The 22,574-nt window shown below is 34.0% G+C and overlaps 2 protein-coding genes across 5 annotated transcripts; one reads left to right on the plus strand and one right to left on the minus strand.

Moving 5' to 3' along the window:
- Window positions 1-1,681: 1,681 nt before the first annotated feature.
- On the minus strand, window positions 1,682-6,051 carry LOC125205852 (putative F-box protein At5g36200). Of its 4 annotated transcripts, XM_048105007.1 has the most exons (5): window positions 5,596-6,051; window positions 3,546-3,602; window positions 3,062-3,109; window positions 2,891-2,943; window positions 1,682-2,247 (listed from the first exon to the last, which is right to left on the minus strand). In XM_048105007.1, the coding sequence occupies exons 1-4, from the start codon at window positions 5,972-5,974 to the stop codon at window positions 2,921-2,923; spliced, it is 507 nt and encodes a 168-aa protein (XP_047960964.1). In that variant the 5' UTR covers window positions 5,975-6,051; the 3' UTR covers window positions 1,682-2,247; window positions 2,891-2,920. The 4 variants fall into 4 exon arrangements, with proteins under 4 accessions (XP_047960964.1, XP_047960967.1, XP_047960966.1 ...); XM_048105010.1 differs by lacking the exons at window positions 2,891-2,943; window positions 3,062-3,109; window positions 3,546-3,602; XM_048105009.1 differs by lacking the exons at window positions 1,682-2,247; window positions 3,546-3,602 and having other exon boundaries at window positions 2,268-3,109.
- Window positions 6,052-9,742: 3,691 nt separating this feature from the next.
- On the plus strand, window positions 9,743-15,812 carry LOC125206556 (receptor kinase-like protein Xa21). The gene is made up of 2 exons (XM_048105802.1): window positions 9,743-9,995; window positions 15,589-15,812. The coding sequence occupies exons 1-2, from the start codon at window positions 9,743-9,745 to the stop codon at window positions 15,810-15,812; spliced, it is 477 nt and encodes a 158-aa protein (XP_047961759.1).
- The last annotated feature ends 6,762 nt before the right edge of the window (window positions 15,813-22,574 follow it).

Genomic DNA, 22,574 nt, shown 5'->3' on the forward strand with positions numbered 1-22,574 from the left:
CGAACAAATCACGCTCCATTACGGAAGAAGAGGCAGAGCTGGGAATTGGGGCTAAAATGGAAATGAAGGCTTTGGTGAATATTTAATGTATTTATAAAATAATAGTAACGCAATTATTTTTCCTTTGTTTATTTAAGTTCATTGGAAAATGATGAGTTATTTTGATATTTTCCATTTTTTATATATATTATATTTTTTTTAATTCAGGTCCCTAGAAGGGTAAAAATAAAATAGTACATTATGGACTAATTTTAATGTTCACTCAAAAAATTTAATTGGTGATAAAATCAGAAGGATTTGGAAATCATACTCTTTATATTCTAATTTAATAACTACTCATGTTTCACTTTAAATAAACCATTTTCCTTTTTGAAAAATATACTTTAAATTATATATTTCTACAAATAAAAACATCATTTTTTCTATTTTTTCTATCTCTCTTACTTTACCATCTCGACTTTTAACTTACAAAATAACACTAAATAAAATCTTATATTAGAACATAAATCCTCTGCATAGAGTGGTACGGAGGAAGTGATTACTTAGAGGATTTAGACAAAAAAATAAATAAATAAATAAATAGTGGAGGAGGAACAATTTCAGTGTTTAAAAACTTTGATTAAAAATCACAATCCCAATCAAAATCAAAAGCAACCAAGGAACAATTACAATGAATAAAATATTATGCTTAAATTAAATCCAATATATAACTCAAATTTTACCTTTCAAGCCAAATTCAATCAAAAAATTTAAATAATATACTCCCTTCCTCCCGTGATGGTTGGAGTTAGGGAGTTGTCTCTTTTGAGGGACCGCCTTTGTTTTAGTTATTGCACATGGGGTGGCAATGAAATTGTCATCTGGTTAATGAAGAAGTATCAAGTCGAAGAATCTTGGACTATAGAATATAGGTTTAGTACTATTTATTTTTGATCCGACTAAATTGTCGTTTCTTCATCCCATCAAAGCTTTCAAAAATGGAGACATTTTGATGTTGTTGGATGAGAAGACACTCATCTACCATTCCAACAAGACAAGAACTATTCAACCAATCAATATGTGTAAGGATGCAGCTCGAGAGCATTGCTTTACTTATGCTAAGATTTTCACTCCTAGCTTTTTCTTGCTAGAGAGTTTTGGGTTTGAGAATGTTATCTCGTTCTAGTTCATGATATTAATCTACATTTTTGTGTTCATGTGTTATACGAGTTGTGTCCGTGTCTAAGGTTTCAATTAAGTCATGGCTGTTTATGTTCCTTAAACGTTGGCAAATGTCTAACAATAAGACGAGCATTTCCAACAAAAAATATTTGAACTGCCCATATACTAAAACCAGCTGACTTCATCCCGTGTCGCAGTACTTAGTGTTGTTCCGAATGCACCACCACAACAGAAAACGTGGCCAACACCGCAAACACAACCTCTCAACCCCATCACTCGCTGAAGCAGCCGAGGGAATTATGCAGCAGAGGCGCGCAAACACTGCCCTGATCCGCAGATAAGGAAGTGGTTGCAGCACGAGATTGTCCATTACAGACAATTCAGATTATGCTTATATTACAGCCAGTTCAAAGTATTTTACTTTAATTTAACACTTTCAAGCCAACTTTAAAAAATCATTTTCATGCAATTATTATCATATATACTCGTTTTAAAGAAAAAACTGAATCAGCCAGCAAAATGAGAAATATGACCAATTTATTGCACAAGTAACCAAATACTGCAACATCCAAAGAGAAACAATGTGTTGTTACTCATTCCTTCGTCTGCTGGTGCAACGTCGTCATCGGATGAAGACTCATCAGATGAAGAAGTCTCATCAGATGAATAAGCCTCATCAGATGAAGATGAAGAAGCCTGCGCGGGAACATAAGCTGGTAGTTCCAGAAAAAGTTCTACCAAGGCTCCACCATTGCTGAATTTTACCCTCACTTTCCAGTGTGAGGAAATGCAAGATGCCACGAGGACATGTCAAGTCCAACGAAATAGATCTGAGTTCCTTGAAGTTCCGAAGGAATGAGAAGAACCCCAAATCCTTAATCGGTGATGACTTGATGAATTCAATCATTTCTTCCCTGGTAAAGCCAGCCAGCTTAGAGAGAAGTCCACAAGGGAGTATCTGCACAGATGCTTTAGGTATTCAATCCAGCTTAATATCAACAAGAGTAGTTCCTCCGGGATGCAAGTAAAGTGATCGACCCCATTTCCTTCTTCCATTTTCGCTTGTTTCATTTTTCAAATAACAGCCTAAAAGGATAGATTGCAAGGTCAAAATCTCAACAATCTAACATGGCTTAAATACATACCCATGTAATGAATGTAAGGATGGAGGCAATAATACAGTGACATTTCAACCGGAAAAAAACACATTAGACAGCGCGAATTGTGCATGAATTGTGCATAAATTGTGCATTAATGTGCATGAATTGGGTATGGATTGTGCTTAATTGGGTACTAATTAAGTTTATTATAACATTAGACGGCGCGAATCGTGCATGAATTGTGCATTATTTGGGTACTAAGTTGGCCTTTTTTGCAGGCACGATAGCAAGAACTATACATGACAAACCAGACATGAATTTGACTAAGTTGGCTTCGAAACAGGCAAATAAACATCCCAAACCAGAAATTAAGTTAAAGACACAGACAATCCTCAACAAGACATCATGATAGCATGATCTAAACAAGACAATATCAAACACGAATAAAGAGGAAGGAGATTATGAAAAGGCACAGAATGGATAACAGAAAACATGAAATGATGATACAAAATAAACGCAACATCATGAATTGCCAGATCTAACTAAGATGCGCATTAGCAATGTTAATATTACATAGATCTATTATTACATTCGAGTGCAATAAATTAATACTGAGAATTTAAAGAAACCTCTCAGTAAGAAGTGAACGAAATCTCCAATTACAAGATCCCGTGCTTGAATGCTTTAATCCAAAAATAGAAACCATAAAATAGATGACCGGTTATTTCAATACGAAGATCAAAAAACTAATTGTAATGGAAAGAAATGGAAAGGGATGGAAATATGGGGGAAATTTTTACCTCCTCTTCTGTATGTAAATGCAATAGAAGCAGCGGCGGCGAAAAACCCTATATTCAGTATAAAATTTGGAACGCTTAAGGCGTATTTATACAAGAATTGAAGGTCATATCTCGTGTTGTCTTCCGTTAAAACATGACTGCTTCATATATAGTTTGGCAATATGCATTTACTCATTTTCGCCGATTAATTCAGCCAGCCAGCCTCTTCCACTACAACAAGATTCTTTAACCCGGAATCACAACTTTACATTTTACAATAGTAGAATAATGGAGGCAGTTATCTCCATATTTCATCAAACCAAAATAATGATGAAATCAACCATCCTTCAATATCAGACTCTAAAACTTAAAAAAGCTGGATGGATCTAATAAATTTACTATTCAGATCACTCAAACCAATGAGTAAATAGAGCCAACCTTCCATTGAAATTAATAGAAACAAATACCAAAGAACAAATAGGATGGGACAAGTTTAAGGCTTAACTAAAGTTTTTGTGAGTGGCAGATAAAGCTAGACCTACGTGACAGCGTTTCACCATGTCTGTGAAAAGATAAAGAGAAAAAATCAAAAGAAAAAAACTTAAAAATACAAAAATTTTTATGATAATGCTCTAAGTCCATTCCTATGTATTAGTACATCCAGAAATCTCAATTGTAAATCTGAACAACAACTGAGTGATAAGACAAGCTCTGATTCTGCTAGCAATGTTAACACAATCAACTGTATAAGGTAAAATAGATACATAGAAGAAATTAAAAGGAATACCTTCGTCTCCTGCTAATTCATCTTCAGTTCATTGAGCGGAAATTAAAAGGAAAATGCAAGGAGTGGAAATCATGGCATAAGCATTGTAATAAACTGAAGCTGCTGCATCTTTAAAGAGGCCAAGTTCTTGTCTTGTTGGAGTAGTAGATGAGTCGCTAAACAGACATATCCCAATCAACATTGAAGTTCCAATCAAAATCAAGAGTACAACATGAACACTATGGTCCAAGAGTGCAAAATCGATATTATATATGTTTATTTATTTTTTCTGAATAGGAATAGGATACATTACCCATGTTACTGGGAAAAGCCTTTCATTGTTTCACATTGATAGTAACCTTATTTCACATTCCATACATAAGTGTTTACTCAATTTAATTATTTTATATACTACCTTTCCAAACTACGTATAAGATACTCCCTCCGTCCCAATGAATATGAAACATTTGGTTTCTGGCACGAGATTTTGTGCAGTGTTGTTTTGTGAGTTAACAAAGAGAGACTAAAGTAAGAGAGAAGAAAAATTAGATATAGTGTTGTTTCCACTGTAGGAAATGTTTTATTTTTAACAGGACAAAGAAAGTATTTAAGAACATGAAATTATTTAATTTTTCAATCTAAAATTATTAAAATTTAATATTCACCTGAACCTTTGCTACTGGTGAACTCAGCTATACAAAATTCAATCTCACAGGAAGCTGGAATTCGAAACCATCTTTTCAATAGCCTTTATGAAGGCTTCATTTTTTTTCTTCTTTTCTTCATATCTTCATTTCTTCATGTTCATTTAGATTAGGCTTATGAACTAGTACAATGAGATTATAGAAAACAGCCAATATATATATACTAGTGTGGGTCAGGTTGGCACGATCCGGAAAAAACCATACACTAGATGACAAAGAAACCTTAGAACCCAAAAACTACACCACAAAGAAACATTAACACGAACACACAAATGTAGACTAACATTATGAACTAAAACGAGATCACTTTCTCGAATCCGAAATTCTTGAGTGAGAAAAGGCTAGGAGTGAAAATCAGGGCGGTAAGGTAACAGTCAGCTGCATCCTTAAACATTCTGACTCGTTGAAAAGTTCTTGTCTTGTTGGAGTAGTAGATGAGATCAGATTCGTCCAGCAACATCAAAATGTTACCATCTTTAAAATGTTTAACTAGATCAACGCATATATAATCAAAATCAAAACCAATAGTACTCAACTTGAACTCTATAGTCCAAGAATGGTATTCCTTCAACATCCAAATGACAAGTTCATTGTCGTGTGTGTAAGAATAACACAGGGAGTCCCTCAAAATCGACAAATCCCCATCTCCATGTCCCATAGGAGGACCAGAGAAGATTCTAAAACATTCTGTTTCAACATCAAAACCACAAATCCGTATGTTATGACTCAAATCGAACACTATCCAATGGAGGTTGCCATTACATACAATGCTTTGACCATGAAATCTGAAACCAGAAGCAGCGCCGGCTTCAACACGCCTCCATGATCCTATTCCGAGGGTGTACACATTATGAGAGTCGGTGCCCAAATTGATGCAAAGGACCTTATATTGCCCACTTATTTTGCTCACACCGAATCCAAATTCCAACAAATGACCCGGGATGCAGTCCGCAGGGTAACAGAGCTCGGTATTATTTTGCTCACACCGAATCCAAATTCCAACAAATGACCCGGGATGCAGTCCGCAGGGTAACAGAGCTCGGTATATTCACGAGTGATCAGATTGCATATGTAAAGAGGAATACCTGTTGTTGATCGTGGGTAGAGAAGAAGCAATCCATTAGCAGTGGCTTCCATAAATCCTCTGTTTGGATGAGGGATATCAAAGTCCGTGAGCGAAATGTAGTGAAGATCATGGCTTTTCTGCAAATCGACTTCGTCTTCGTCTTCAATTTCGTAAATCGCGCACTGAGTTGCGTCCCTCCCTTTCGGCGTCAGGAGAGCTAGGGCGGGAGGGGTTTTGATTTCGGATTTGTGGAACTCGTCGGAATCGATTAAGTTGAGCCATGGTTTGCAAACAGACTTGCTGACTGCGAGGCTTCGGATGGGCAGGCGTGAGAGGATGTTGGTGGTGATTTCTGATGGTAGATATTTGAAGAAATCACGCTCCATTAATAGACTCATCAATCACACTGAAGACGATGAAGATGAAGATGGTAGAGAGGCGATTTGCCGATTTGGGGCTTTTCATAACCTTTTATATATTCTTTTTAGTTTTAATTTAATGTATTTCAGATAAAGCATTTGTAAAATGAAATGAGTACCCAACTTGGTTAATAGTTAACGACTTAGGTAATTTTGCTTTACCGGGATTGCGGACTAAAAATAATGCTAATTTTTTGTGATAATTTATATTACTAATTTGATTTTTAATCTAATTACTTTTATTATTAAATTAAAAAAGAGTAAACTTAAGTACTACTACTAATTTTTTATTTGTCCCAATCAAGATGACATATTTATATTTTTGGAGTCTCTCCAATTAATACAATCAACCATTTTCTTCTCACTCTAATTAAATATTCAACTCTCTTTTTCACTCCATTTAATACTTACATCCATTGTTTCTCTCTCCAATTAAACAATTAAACATATTAACCAACAATTCCTAAAATATCATGCCGATTAAGAAATGTGTCATCTTAGCCGGGGGGAAAATATATGGAAAAAGCACTCTACATTTTTAAACCTCTTCACATCTCCAAACAATTCGTAAATAGTTAAAGCTAAACTAAGCAATAGAGTACCTCGTATTTGTCCCATTCCCACGGGATGTGTCGCGATACTTTCTTAATGAAATGAAAGCAAATTATCTTATCAAAGGCTTCTGCAACACCACAATGTTTAGTTAGTAAAAGAAATCTATTGTTTTATGTTTAATATTTATTTTGTACGTGTATGATTAATGGTTCCATGGTTAGACAATAAACTCTTCAGTTATGCAAAAGTAATCAAATTTCCCCACATATATATATGCTCTCATGAATATTTTTTCCCTTTTAAGTTGAATTCCCCATATATGCTCAGCCACAAGCACAGATATACAGCTGCGGATCCACCACTACTCGATGCACTCTTAATTTTAAGAGGACATCATTATTTTTAAATTCGGTAAAATGCAGAAAAATTCCGGTTTCGCTGCCCGGTTGGAACTAGGGCGCCAAAAGGGTAAAGGCAAGCGACGGGACGCCTAATAAACCCGAACATTCCGCTGCTGTAGACACACCATCACTACGACACTACCGCCTAATGCTGCTTACGCTTGATGGTTAACCGGGCAATGCTTGAAAGCACGACGCTCGACCTCAAAATGCTAAGCAAGCACACAATCGAGCATAATGCATCAAAAAATGGACAATGTTAGTTCGATGATTAAACGCTTGATCGAGCACAAGCATCTTGCATCAAGTAATAGTTCAATGCTCGATACTTAGTTGTAAATTTGAAATTATTTATTCTTATCGTTCGTATGCAAATAAGGAAAACGGAACATTAAAGCTTAAAGCTAATGATGTTCTATGAATGAGCTTTGCCGATCGCGTTACATTTACATACTCAATTAGGATGATGATACCATATGTCATGAAAAATTAAGTATGGATAAATACACATATGGAAGATTAGTTAACATGCTTGAAACGATCGGACCACCAAGATCTATAAGTAAACTAACAATTGACAAATACTCCCTCCGTCCCGGATAATTCGGGTCACTTTGACTGGGCACGGGTTTTAAGAAATATAATGAAAAGTGGATTGAAAAAGTTAGTGGAATGTAGGTCCTACCTTTATAATTAGTTTTATAATGAAATGTGAGTATGAATGAGTTAGTGGAATATGAGGTCCACTACCAAAAATGGTAAAAGTAAAATGAGACAAATTATGTGGGACGGACCGAAATAGAAAACTGGGACAAATTATCCGAGACGGAGGGAGTAAGTTGCAATTGTTGTACATTCTAGCACATTATTAGAAGAATCATACAATGAAAACTAATCGGTTATAAGGTACTTAAATAGTATTCTGCAAATACAGATGTGTGGAAAAAAGAATGTCCGTTCTGCAAAACCAAAGTCTGTTACTATCAATGGTGAAAGGAGAAGAGAGGAAGTGGGAAACAATAATTAATTTCTACATATAATTATTTTCCTTTAAACGCATAAAATTACAGTTCACGGCAACCAGGCATGAACCCGCGCTTCGTCAACCCGAAAATTTTGCAGAATGTTCCAGAGAAGAAGATCCCCTCGATGCAAGAAAACGCAACCGGCCTCTCTGCAAAGCTCTCATCAGACATGTCAATCCAGCTCAGTGCCTTGCACTCAAAACATGCCACAATCTTTCTTGAAAGGGATCAGATACTGTTAGCCACAATTTAAAATTATATTTGGGAGGCCAAATTATTCGGTTCAAGACGATTCAAGTATTCAACAATTCAATGAACCAGTTGCAAGCTGATCAAATTTTTAAAACACTAGGTTCACATAGATAAGTTTTTCTAATTGTACAGTTCCCCATTCTTGAAAAATAATTTATTTTTATATTACTATTATACATCCTTCAAATAATAGCCTGACATGAAACAACTCATAATGATAAGATCAAACATAAATACCACTTAATAATAATAAAAAAAAATGCATTCAGCACGAACATGTCTCGTACACACGATAACAAAATGATATCACGTTTACACGATTCGATAACGACCAAAAAATCTAGATTAACATTATGAACAAGAATGAAATTAAAAACAATTGTCACAGTAGTTCATTTTTGTTACGTCCACTAAAATTAGTCCATTTTTATTTATAGATAGTATCTCACAATATATATAAACTCGACGACATGATAAGGCCAAACTCGAACAACACACAATAAGATAACATTAAAAATGAACATTAGTGGACATGCTTGTGGGTGCAATACCTGAATGTTTAGGTGATGCTAAATTCTTGAGAGAAATCTACTTAGATTCTAACCATTTGAATTCAGTCATCCCTCCCAAGTTTTGGTCTCTTAATGATCTCATTTTTTTAAATTTGTCCTCTAATTCCTTGAATGATCAATTGGCATAACATCTTGGCACTTTAAAGTTAATAAACTCCTTGGATTTTTCTTCGAATCATTTTTCAGGCAATATTCCCAGCTTAATTGATGGTTGTGAATCTTTAGAATTTCTTGACTTATCAAATAATTTGTTTAGTGGATCCATTCCTCATTCACTGGGAGAGGTTAAGGGTTTAGTAAGATTGGATTTATCTTACAATAATATTTCTGGAGCAATACCCAAATCTTTAGAAAACCTTCCCTTTCTTGAAAACTTTAACGTTTTCAACAATAAATTAGAGAGGAAAATTCCAGATAGGGGCCGTTTTTGTAACTTCAGTGCATCGTCTTTTTCCCGCAACTTAGCTCTTTGTGGTGGAATAACATTTGAAGTCCCGCCCTGCTCAGAAATAATCATAGATCATGGTTGAAGAAACTTGTGGTGTCATGGGTTATTTTAGCTATCATCATTGTTTGTGTAATGCTGGTTCTCGTATGCATGCACAAGCGGAAAAAAATAGCTTACATTCCACCGGGAACTACTGAACGCAGAAGAATTTCTTACAATGAACTTGAACTAGGAACAAATTCATTTAGTGAAACCAACCTACTTGGAAGAGGTAGTTTTGCTTTTGTATTCGAAGCAACACTTTTTGATGGGTTAAAAGATGCAGTAAAAGTATTCCATTTGGAACTGCAAGGAGCGGAAAGGAGATTTGAAGTTGAAACTGCTATATTAAGGGATATTCGACACAGAAACTTAGTTCGAGTTATTGGATGTTGTTGCAATATGGAGTTTAAAGCATTGATTCTGGCATACATGCCGTATAGGAGCTTGGATAAATGGTCTCCGATAATTGTGGTTTGGATCTTATACAGACACTGAATATAGCAGTAGATGGTACGGCCGCCTTGGAATATCTTCATCGTTACTACACATTCCCAGTTGTTCATTGTGATATAAAGCCAAGTAATGTGTTGCTTGATCAAGACATGACTGCTCATCTTGCTGAATTTGGCATTTCCAAGCTTTTTGATGGAGGGGAAACAACTATCCAAACACAAACAATGGCAACTATTGGTTACGCAGCACCAGGTGATGCATGCATGATACTTTCGCTTTCTAACTTATATTTCATCATATATAAATGATTTACCTAATCTTAATAAAATGTTGAATGTGTGTAATACTATTAGAGTTTGGAATGATGGCAAAGTCTCAATAAAAGGGGACGTTGCTAGAGATGTTCACTGGAAAGAAGCCAACTGATGATATGTTCGGAGAAGAGATGGGTTTAAAGGAGTGGGTAAGTGAAGCATTAGAGCAAAATGCAGCAACGAAAATTATGGCGTCCGCTCTATTATCAACGGAAGATCAATATCACTCTGCTAGGAGCAATGTTTGTTGTCAATATTTCAATTGGCAATGAAATGTTTAGCCCATTCAGCAGATGAAAGAATCAATATGATTGAAGTTGCGGCCGGTCTACACCATATCTATACAACAATTGTAGCAGGTAATAGAGTTTGATTCTTGTATGTATTGTAGCTTACATTTCTGGAATTTCAATACTGTAAAACTTAATAAGTTGATGTATTGATGGATACATTTGTTCATGAAAGGAAGGAATTTTGCACGCGTGTCGTAGGCGCGTGTTCTTCCTGTTCAACAATACTTATACATTCCCACTTCCCAAAATACTATTAATTAGTACGTGGTAAGTCGGATGTCGATCCCACGAGGAACGGTCGTATCCGTTATGTATTTCAACGCTTAAGAGTTTGGCGATGCCGCCACGCTTTAATTTAAAGAAGGAGGAAACTACAGAAATTAAACCAGACTTACGAACATAGTGGGAACTAAAGTTTAAATAAGGTAACAATACAAGCAAACTATGAATTTGAGACAAAACAAATAAACTGATACTTAAACTGGGCAAGTAAGTAAACTGGGCAGTTTAGCAGCAAAATCAGAATAGTGGCGAGAAAAATAACAACACTTTGTAAAATAACATTTTCGGGAATAAAGGGAACAAGGGGAAAGGAACCAGCTTTTGCCACAAAAATTACTAAGTAAAAGAAGCAAAAAGAACTAAGTAGAAGGCTGCTAACTAAATTCTAAATGTTCACACCTAAATGAAAGCTAGAGAAGCTAATTTACTAGGAAAGAGACACTTAAAAGGTGAGATCTAAAAGCCTACTTATCTAGCTATTTTGGAGACTTCCTAAGGTAACTAAGCTGACATGAAAAGCATGAGAGAGAGAGTTTAAAATTGATTTTGGAGGCTCCATGTCAAAGAGTGAAAAGGGATTGTACTTGCTGCTTGCTATGGGCTATTATCCAGTGGTCAAAAGTAGTAGACAACTAAACTAAACAAAGGATAAAAGGATTAGCAATTTGAAATCAGATTTTTGGGTTCCTAAATACACTAAGGCACGAAAACTATGAGAAAAGAGAGACTAAAAGACTTCTACACACTTAACTATGCTAAAGAAACATAAGATCAACAAGTTAACTACCTTATTATGCCTTGAAAACACCAAATAAAAAGCTAAAAATTAGCAACTTGGAGAAGATGAACAAGCTTAAGAACATTCAACAATGGAGGATAGAAATAACTAAAGAAACTGCAGCAACTAAAACACATTAGCTAGCATACAAGAACAAAGCTACTAAGCAAGGGAATATCACCAACAATTGCAACTTAAATTCACAAACGTTTTCTCCTCACTTTTTTTACTGATTTTCGAAATTAAAAGGATGGAAAAGAAGGATTAACTAGCTGACCTAAACACTTAGAAAAGATCAAAGAAATAAGATGCAAAAAGAGAAATTTAAACAAGCTAAGCAAGTAAAACTAAACTAGCAACAACCACTATGTCTTTTTTTCTTTTCTTCAATCAAAAGCTTCAAGTAGAATCAGCCCCTGCAAGACCCTTTCAAAAGCATAAAAAACTTCAAATAAACAAGAAAAAGAATCAACAAGGACAAAGGCTAGCTAGAGAACGAAAATAGTAGAACCAAGGCAAGATTTTAACTAAATGCTCAAGAACACCAACAACCAAACATAAATGCTAAACACCTAGAGATTTAAATACACCAAAAGCTCTTTAAGATCAACCCAACAACCTTAACTAGAGAGTTAAGATGCTGGAAAATGAGTACAAACAAGGATCTAGATCATTCAAAGCATTAAAGCACTACATAAACTACAAGCTTCACCCCATGGTGAGCAAAAGTGGCAATGGCTGCCTATGGTTCGAAATTTACTTCAAGGATGAGAGAAAACTAAGCTTGGAGAGAGGAAATAAAACTAACTAAAGCTAGCTAAAAAGTGGTGTCCCAAAAGTTAGGCCAAAAGATAAGTTTTGTTGTTCTTTTGTTACACATCTTCCAACCAATCTGATGTGGAAGGCTTCTCCACTCCCAATGATGGTAGTTGGCTTCTTTTGCCTTCAAAAGTGTCTCTTGTGGCCATTGGTAGCACAAAGACTCGTCAATTTAACTTTGAAATGCGACTTTGAAGAGCTGTCAGCATTGCTCGGACACTGGCCAATCCATCAAACTGGGCAGTTTGTGTCTTGTGGATTCCTTCCTTCTCCAAATACTGAATTTGTATCCAATTTGCCTCTACTTTTGCATGTAATCCAGAATCCATTCCATTAGCATGCTCGTCGGACCACTCCATTCATTTCCTGCCAAAACATGCATCTTTATATGCAAATTTTCAACAATATAGCATGAAAAGTGACTCCAAAATGGTGACGAATGCTAGCCTATCAGTTCACGATGATGAAAATAAATCCCTCACTCAAAATATGTCTAACGCGAGTGGAACTTGACTTAAAATACACTCCCTCCGTTTCATAGTAGTGGAAGCATTTCTTTTCGATATGAAGATTAAGAGAAAGATATTAAATAAAAAGATGATAAGAGAGGGGAAATTAAGAGTTGGAAGTTACTTTCTACTTAAAAAAAAAAAATACTCTACTACTATAAACAGAGTATTGAGTTTTATTTCCATAAACTTTTTTATTAAATCACAATAAGTCGATGGAGAATATATAATTATTTTTCTCATTTTAGTTGTGTTGTTCTGTTTTGTTTAGGTCCAAAGTAGGGCTTGTGTCATCCCATTACATTTTTTCATACTCCTATTTACTATTGTATTGGTGTACTTTATTTGAAAATGAATAAAAAGAAAAAGGAATATTTTCATTTACGCGTCAAATAGCTGTGATTTCGTTCTTCTAGGTGAGAACTTCTTCGAGATTTTTCTTATTATGTATTGGAAAATATTGCCAACAATAGTATTTCACTATCTTCGAGATTTTTGGAGCTTTTCATAAAAAAATAATTTGCCTGAACATTTATTTTCATTATTTAGGTAAAAAAAAACAGGATAAAACGCAAACTAACCACAGTAGAAGAATCCATATTTATCATATAGAAGTCAAACATTTAGACTCGCACTCTTTGCTAGCTACTATCCAATGTGCACCATGAGAAAAGCGATAAACAAAGCAAAAAATTTAGACTCGTTGCTGGGCTACTACCCAATGTGCACCATGAGAAAAGCGATAAACAATGGAGGGCCTTCCTAACAAGTTTAATTTTTTTTATGCGAATAACATCATCGATTTACAGTATTTTGTGTGAATAGTTGTGCAAAAGTCCCTATCATGATTACAATCACAATATAACCATAGCACCGTTGTTACAAACCCCACTCTATAACATATGTGTATATATATATACCTTAATAGAATATATAGTGATGTAGGGAAACAACTACTTAAACGCATAACTAGAGAACAGATTTGCACGGGCTCCACCACTAGCCTCACGCCTTGATGTTACACATTTTTGTTCTCATTATTCTCCTCATGATTGTTCTCCATTTTGTTCTCATTATTCTCCTCATTATGGAAGTGGAGATGGAGATGGAATAGGTGATGGAGTTCGAAAAGGGGAAGGTGGACCCCTATGATCCGATGATGATATGCGGATCCTTTGGTTCATCCTCCTCTGAGTGTTCCTTTTTCTATTGGACGCTTCGATCTCAAGATCGATGAATTCTAAAGGTGGACCTTTAGAACGTGTGTGCATACAACCTGAACAAGGAAACACAAGGATTAGAGAACTCAAAAATAAAAATAAAAATAAAGCGAATAAAATCTAGACTAGTAATCTCAATTATTATCACAATATTAAGCTATAATGACAAATTATCTCCAGCAACGGCGTCAAAAACTTGACTCAACTTATTAAACACTAGTAATACCCGCCACAAGTGTACGGGGCTAGTGCATCAATCAGTAAGCAAGAGTATCGTATCACATAGAGACGTATATCAAATTAAATACTACGAACAAATATTAACTACTATGTAGACAATTGGAAAAAGTTTGGTTTGTTCTAACACTATTGAAAGCAAACAAGTAAACAAATAGGAACCAGTAAACAAGATGTGGAAATATACTATGGAGAAAATTGTAGAACTCAAGGATCCAATGCATAATTCCAAGCTATTATCCAATCTGTTTCCCTTTCCTTTTTGTGTCCCTATAGTTATTAAGAAGATCACAATTATAGATTAAACCCCCTCCCGAGGTGAGAAACCTGTAGATTAGGCGTTAGGATTGAAGTCCCCTTCTAATCCTAAACCCCTAACTCCCAAAAGCACAATAAGATCAAAGACCTCACTCAAAACCTCAACTCTCTCGAGTTCTATTATATTAAGGTGTGAATTATTCTTATTTCCAGATTAATTGTTTCATCTCCCGATTAATCTAATTAGTCCTATACAATCAAGTGGTGATCAAGCAATTGAAAGGAATGAACCCAAGAATAATCAAATAACTAAAAGAACAAGGTAAGAACGAAATTGATTGAATAAAAACTATGAAATTTGCATCAATCACCAAGAATTCTACAAGAAACGTTTAGTTACTCATGTTCTTCATGAAAACCAAGTTTAACACAAAGAATTCAGTGAAATACGTAAAGGATAGATACTAACAACTCATGTGGAACGAATCTATGGAATGAAGCTTCAACTTTCAGATGTAGAGTCTTCGATCTTTAATTCTCTCTCAACGGTATTCTTGGGGTGTGTATTAGTGTGGTAGGCGGTAGGTTGTCAATTATTGAACCTTAGGCGTTTTCCCCTTTAATCCCCCATCAAAAATCGTGTTTTTGGCAAAAGAGTACGCCAAAAATACGTACCCGGCCGGGTGAAATTGTAAAGGGTAAAAATCACCCAGCCGGGTGATGATTTTCGACCAGCTCCTGGAATTACAATGCTGCCCGGCCGGGTGTAGTTAACAAGTACTAATTCACCCGGCCGCGTGAAATTTTATAGACAGCGTAGTGTTCGTAAAACGATCATAACTTCTTCTACGGGACTCCTATTGAGGCATTTAAGATACCCACGTGAAGCTCTTTCGAAGAAGAAGAGAATGGTATGTAAAAGACTAATTGAACTTCAAAATCTCCAGTAAAATGGTCTCAAACCAAGGCTGTTGCGCATCTACATATTTTGTACCTTTTTCTACACATTCTTAACAAAATGGTCAACATACCAATATACTAGAGAAATAGATATAAACATGCCAGTAATAGACGGAAAATGATCAAATTCATACAATACCACCCTCTAAAATCATGTAAAATCCAAGTATGTCAGCCGTCACTCCATTGAGTGATTCCAAGGTACAATGTTTCAAGTGTAAGGGTTTTGGTCATTATACGCTTGAGTGCCCCACAACGTGTGATGGTTATTGGGAAAATGGTAGCGTGCATAGTGAGGATGAGGATGATGGGGTGGAAAGGGCGGGTTTGGAGGAGAGTGTGAATCCGCTCATGATTTATTCGAGTGGGGATGAAGAGAATGAGGAGTTGGATGCTTAGGATGCTTAATGTTCAACCCTATCTTGAGGAGCATTAGGAACAACAATGCAATATTTTTCACATGAATTGCAAAGTGAAATAACACTTGTTTGATGATCATTGATGGGAGGCAGGGACGGAATCAGAACTTAAAATGAGCCTATGCTGAAATTTTACAATAAATATGGCAGGACGCGTGATGCTCCTAGAATCTCCAGTAGCGGCTTGCCTTTTCTAATAATCTCCCGTGCCATAGTAGCGGATGTATTTCTTTCCATCGTGAAGATTAAGAAAAAAGATGAATATTAAATAAAAAGATAATAAAGTTGGAGAGATGAAAAAGTAGAGATGACTGATGACTCGACTATTTATGAGAGGGAAAAATAAGAGTGAGAAAAGATGTGATGAAATACTATAGACAAAAAATTAATAAATAAATTGATACGTAAAATTTTAAATAATACGAGTAGTAATTGATTCTTAAAACAATTTTTAAAAATAGAAGAACAAGATGGTAGTAATTCCTAAACTAATAATCACGATTCACAATAAATAAAAAATGAAATAATCAACCTCTTAATCACACAAAACAAGAGAGGGATATAACGAGTGGTTTCTATTCCCTAGGTCATAATTATACTCCTTCTCTATTCCTCTTTTCCCCTTTCTCTCTTCCGTATCTTTTTTAGTCTCTCTCTTTTTATAAACAAAACAAAAACAGTAAAACACCATATGTGAATTAAGTAGGACGGCTGGCCAAGCCCCCGCTGAAGCGGTGGCTTGGCATATTCTATCTCCGTCCTTGATGGGAGGAGTTGTGCTAATGTGGTAAATGAGGTGGCTAATATTTCTTCTTTCTCTTTTGACTTTTGAAGTATCATAATGCAACATTAAGGGTGTCATTCCTTTTCAAGTAGGAAACTTAACTAGTTTGCTGTACATTTATTTGGATGGAAATCAGCTTATTGGACCAATTCCACCAGCAATTGGGAAATTGAAGAGACTCCAAATAATAAATCTTAGTGGCAATCATTTGGAGGCTCTATCTGATACGAGCATATTTCTATAAAATATCTCCAATTATTCATGACTTGCTCCAACTCCACCAGTGCTGTGCTTTCATGAAGGGCAGCAATAGGAAACGTCAACCGAGTATTCACAGCTCCCTCAACTTGGACACCAAACTGTTTATTTCTGTCACAAATGCTCAAGAGTGACCTCCAATTTGACACCCGAAGTGAGATATTTTGAAGCTACTATAATATGATTCTCTGAATCATTTTTTTTCCCCCATATTGCTCAACATTTTTCATTGTAGCCACAGCCAAACTAAGATCATGTACCGTGTCACCAATATCTCCATTCAAACCATTGTACTCCAAGTTATCTCCAACGGCAACAACATCATTAAACGAGTTGTAAAATTGACACTCGCATAATCTTGATGACTACAGAAAAGGGGCCAAATATAGGAGCTTGAAATTCCGAATCTTGCCGATTAAAATCCAATCCATAAAGAAAGTGTGCAGCAGCATGTGGCAACAATTAATAGTTTATATTCAGTTTCCGTAACATTTAATTGAATAAGATATAAATGAAGATAGAAAATATAAATATGAAATTTAAACACATAACATACATACCAATTTTGACTTATTAGTATTTACACCATATGTTATTATGTCGCTACTTATTTTATTACTGTCCCCTACTTTTTTAATTCTCTTTTCTATTTTTTGGTAAAGCGCAACAAGCAATTTTCTCATTTGGGCTATATGTAGAAATTAGATTCCTTAAATTGAAGCCAATGTGCCCGTGTTCTAATCCTGGATCCATCGTTATATATTTGTAGATGAACACAGAAGTACTTTTTTCGTTTGCACATATAAATAATTACTGACACCAGTGACGAAGCCATTTTTGGCTTCACTGGGGCCTGGGGAGCCACTGGGCCCCCCAGCCATCCTAACTGTTATTATATAATATGCTTTAGCATTACACTGAACTAGTCCCAGCGCAGTTGGTCAATGTGGCCTCCATTCATCTGTTAGGAATTGTGTTCGAATCCCATGAACCACATTTGACACTTTCTTTTGCAAAAACACTAGATATACTTCCTTCACTTAGTTTTCTTTATGCACACCACTAAAGTTGATTCTATTTATTTTTTCAATTTATATATTTTGTTTATTTCCAAGTTATTTATATAGTATTCTGTTCATTTTATAAATTTTCATGTTGGCCACTATGCAAAACCTTTTTACGTATAATTTTTATCATTCATAAATTTCTTACTTTTTTACACATCCACATCTACTAATTAATCTAGTTTTAATGCTTATTATTTGTGTCACTCTGCAACATTTGATTATTTTAAACAATGCATAGTTGATAAATTACATACTTTTAGACTTCAATAATACTCCTTATATATGAAAAATATTTTATACTATAATATTAATAAATTTTATTCTAAGAATATACTCCATAATCTTTATTCATTTCTTTATAATTATCATTCAATTCCATCTCAAAGTTCTCTTGTTAAAGATTCATAGAAAATTAATCAAAGTTCTCAAAGATTCATAGAAAATTAACAAGTAAATATCATAAGATTTAATCATTAAATTAATGCAAAAAGTAGTATTTTTTCTTATGATATTTAGTCATCAATAAAAATATTTGGACCCCCAATAAAAATTTTTTGGCTTCGTCTCTGACTGACACTATTGTAGATTATTATTATTATTATTATTATTATTATTATTATTATTATTATTATTATTATTATTATTATTATTATTGTGAAGGTTGCGCAGGTTAGGAACCGTAATTTGATCAGAGATTATATAATAAGTAATTGAATATGAATATGATTTGAAGTTTATGCATTGCATGTGTTTATGAAAATTAATTATCTTTTCTATCTTACTACGAACTATTACTCCCTCTATTCCATTCCAAGAAGATGACCCCTTCCTTTGGCAGCACGAGATTTTATGCAATTTATTTTGTGCATCGGGTAGAGAAAATAAAGTGAATGGGCGAATAAAATAGAGATAAAAGAGTTTCTATTTTCAACAATGAGTCATCTTGAGTGAGACACACTAAAATGAATGGTACCTCATCTTCAGTAGGACGAAGGGAGTTCTAAATTTTAAACATTGTACCTTCTCCCGTCCCATTAATTATCACATAGTTCACCGGTGCACATTTTTGGAAAATATTGACTGTGTTAATAAAAGTGATTAGTGATATATGACTCTTACTCAGATATAATTTTATTATAATTATAAATAAAATCGGTTAGTTGAATATAATGTTCTTTTACTAAAAGAATAGTAATTATGGAATGGACCAATTAGTAAGGATTAGATGAAAATGATTAAATGAAATAATTAACGAAGACCGGATAACCTATCTAAGGGGACAGAAGAATTATTACTTATTAGTGCGAATTGCGTGTTGTTAGTCTACACTCTTTAAAAGATAAATTTTTTGTAGCGTTGGTAAAATTATTTGCCTTATTTTAAAAAAATATAGAAATGACAAGTTGAGTTGACGACGATGACCCACGTCGTTTGCTCCATTGATAACGAAATAACAACCTGGATATTGTTTCTTTTATTTTTTTAACCTATCATTTTGTAATCGTCCTCAATGCTAAATATACGTGGCTAACAATAATTTGGTTGAATACTCAGGAAACTTTTCAATATTTTCGTGGAAACATCCTAAATAATCAATCCTACATTGTATGCTACATTCATAACGAAATAACAGTCTGGCAATTGTTTTCATTTGTTTTTAACCTACTCAAAATTTTGTTATTATTTCTCAATACAAAATCCAAAATATACGTGGCTAAAAATATTTTGATTGAATTAGTATTACTCAAGTAACTTTAAATATTTTGGTGGGATCATACAAATAATAAATACTAGTGAATAACAATTTAATTCAATTAAAATGATGCACTGTACATTTATGTTTTAGCTGCACACAAATTAATTTATACCTGATTAATTGCTAAAAAACCACCAATTTAAGTGTCGATAACTTGCAATATATAAACATTTTTTCTTATTAGTTGCAAAATAAACATGTCCAAAAAAATGTAGCAATCATGACAGCTGACGAGGTGTGATTTTTTCCACGATGCCCTAATTTCTCAATCACATTTCCTGCCGAGATATAAATATCCTGGTCAATTTATTTTCTTAGCCATCGGAACTTTTAAAACAACTCTATTTTGCTACAAATAAAAAGGAGGGTTGTTATTGCAACAGTGTAATGATTAAATAATTAATGTTATCTACAAACCCTATCTTTATACAAACATGCCACAGCCACGTAATTAAGGAATAAATAGGCAATTGACATTTTCAACTCTATTATTATTATTTTATTTATTTAAGTTTAATAGTTAATCTTCTCCTTCTTCCCAATTCTACATAGCGGCCATTGAAAATGTAGGTCATTTTCTCAGTATATTTAATTTTCAGCCCCTCCTGTCCATTAAATCTCCAACAATTAGACTTTAACGACATCAATTTGGTGAGAGCTGAAGATACTTTTAAAAAAATTTGAAATTTTTTACAATAGAAATATATTAAAAAGAAAAGTTTGGGAAGGGCTTAAGCCCCTCCCCTCTTGAACGTGTGTCCGCCAGTGATAACGCACACAAATTAATTGACGCCTATTTAACAGCAAAAGTAGAGTTTCTTTTATACTACAACAAAAAAAAAATCGTTAAAAATATTTTTTAATGCAATTAAGGATGTTAATTTGTGCTCTTAAATATACCATTCACGCTTTTTAAATGCGTCCTTATTGCTGGTGTCCCAACCAAAATAAAAGGACGTTAAAATTAGAGGACAACAAAAAATTAAGTAAATTGGCTTTAATTTAGACGCTTTGTTTTGTATTCTAAATTGTTGTTATTGTTTAAAACTTTTTAACGTAAGTAATTGAATCTCACTTTCTGTATTTTTAAAAGATAAATTATTTGTAGCGTTGGTAAAATTGTTTGCCTTATTTTAAAAAAATATAGAAATGACAGGTTGAGTTGACGACGATGACCCATATCGTTTGCTCCATTGATAACGCATGAACCGTGGAAATTGTTTTCTTTTGTTTTCTTAACCTACTCTAAATTTTGTAATCGTTCTCAGTATTAAATATACGTGGCTAACAATAATTTGGTTGAATTATTATGTTTACTAGTATCACTCAAGAAACTTTATGATATTTTCGTGGAAACATCCTAAATAATCAATCCTACATTGTATGCGACATTGATAACGAAACAACAGTTTGGCAATTGTTTTCATTTGTTTTTAACCTACTCCAAATTTTGTTATTATTTCTCAATACAAAATCCAAAATATACGTGGCTAAAAATATTTTGATTGAATTAGTATTACTCAAGTAACTTTAAGATATTTTGGTGGGATCATACAAATAATAAATAGTGAATAACAATTTAATTCAATTAAAATGATGCAATGTACATTTATGTTTTAGCTGCACACAAATTAATTTATACCTGATTAATTGCTAAAAAACCACCAAATTAAGTTTTAATATTAGCAAGTTGTATAACTTGCAATATATCAACATTTTTTCTTATTTGTTGCAAAACAAACATGTACAAAAAAATGTCGCAATCATGACAGCTGACGAGGTGTGATTTTTTCCACGATGCCCTAATTTCTCAAACACATTTCTTGCCGAGATATAAATATCCTGGTCAATTTATTTTCTTAGTCATCGGAACTTTTAAAACAAGTCTATTTTGCTACAAGTAAAAAGGAGGGTTGTAATTGCAATAGTGTAATGATTAAATAATTAATATTATCTACAAACCCTATTTTTATCCAAATGTGGCAAATATGAATTCGTAATCCACTCCCTCTTAACACCGTGTACAATTTCGTTTGTATACCGGACATACTGTCATTGTATGTCTAGTCAATTATAATTGTATAAAGATAAAAAATATAATAATATGGTAAAGTTAATTATTTTTACGTTTTATCTATCTTTACAATTGTAAAATTAATTCCATCCACTTGTAATAGCAATAATGGAGGGGTCATATCATTTGAATTCTAACCACATGTAATAGAAATAAATTCTCTACATTCCAAATTGATCATGTTGTGGATTTGTAGAAACGTACAGGTACAGTGACATTAATGTGACATGCAAGTTTCCTTCGTGTGTAGAAAATATGTGAAACGAAAAATAATTTGATTGAACAAAAGTACTATCCGTCCGCGAACAGAAGTCTCATTTATTTTCGACACGAGTTTTAAGAAATGTTAAGACAAGTGGGTGGAAGAAAGTTAGTGAAATATAGGTCTCATTTTTATATATTAGTTTTAAATGATATGTGAGTAGAATGAGTTGGTGGAATATTGTGAGTCTCTTTACCACTTATATAAACCGGGACTCTTATTTACGGATGGACCAAATTAAATAAATGGGACTCCTAGTGTTTATTTCAATTTACACAGTGTCAATACTTATAAATGAATCTTTTATTTGCTTTCTTTTTCGATATTATGTGAATATAACGTAACAACGCTACTAATAGCTTTACAGACAGTTGTCTAGTATCTCTTCGAATAACATCAGTTGTGAATGGGAAGTAAAATCTTAATAATTTTACCACTAAAAATACCTTGGTTTGAAAAACTTAATATTTGTATTTCAATAAATTATGTGTAAGTAAAGAACTTTACAGTGCAGTTGAAACTGCTTTAAAAAAACATGCAA

This window comes from Salvia hispanica, chromosome 2 (assembly GCF_023119035.1).
Source record: "Salvia hispanica cultivar TCC Black 2014 chromosome 2, UniMelb_Shisp_WGS_1.0, whole genome shotgun sequence".
NCBI classification, from domain to species: Eukaryota; Viridiplantae; Streptophyta; class Magnoliopsida; order Lamiales; family Lamiaceae; genus Salvia; species Salvia hispanica.

What these genes read in the sequence shown, in the direction of transcription:
- LOC125206556 (XM_048105802.1), top strand. Translation starts at nt 9,743, where the DNA reads ATGGTCTCCGATAATTGTGGTTTGGATCTTATACAGACACTGAATATA. An exon ending in TATTGGTTACGCAGCACCAG is followed by an intron (nt 9,996 to 15,588) that starts GTGATGCATGCA and finishes CAAGTATGTCAG; the next exon opens with CCGTCACTCCATTGAGTGAT.
- LOC125205852 (XM_048105007.1), bottom strand. Translation starts at nt 5,974, where the DNA reads ATGAGTCTATTAATGGAGCGTGATTTCTTCAAATATCTACCATCAGAA. An exon ending in CTACCCACGATCAACAACAG is followed by an intron (nt 3,603 to 5,595) that starts GTATTCCTCTTT and finishes ATCTTTTCACAG; the next exon opens with ACATGGTGAAACGCTGTCAC. An exon ending in TGCCACTCACAAAAACTTTA is followed by an intron (nt 3,110 to 3,545) that starts GTTAAGCCTTAA and finishes TACTGAATATAG; the next exon opens with GGTTTTTCGCCGCCGCTGCT.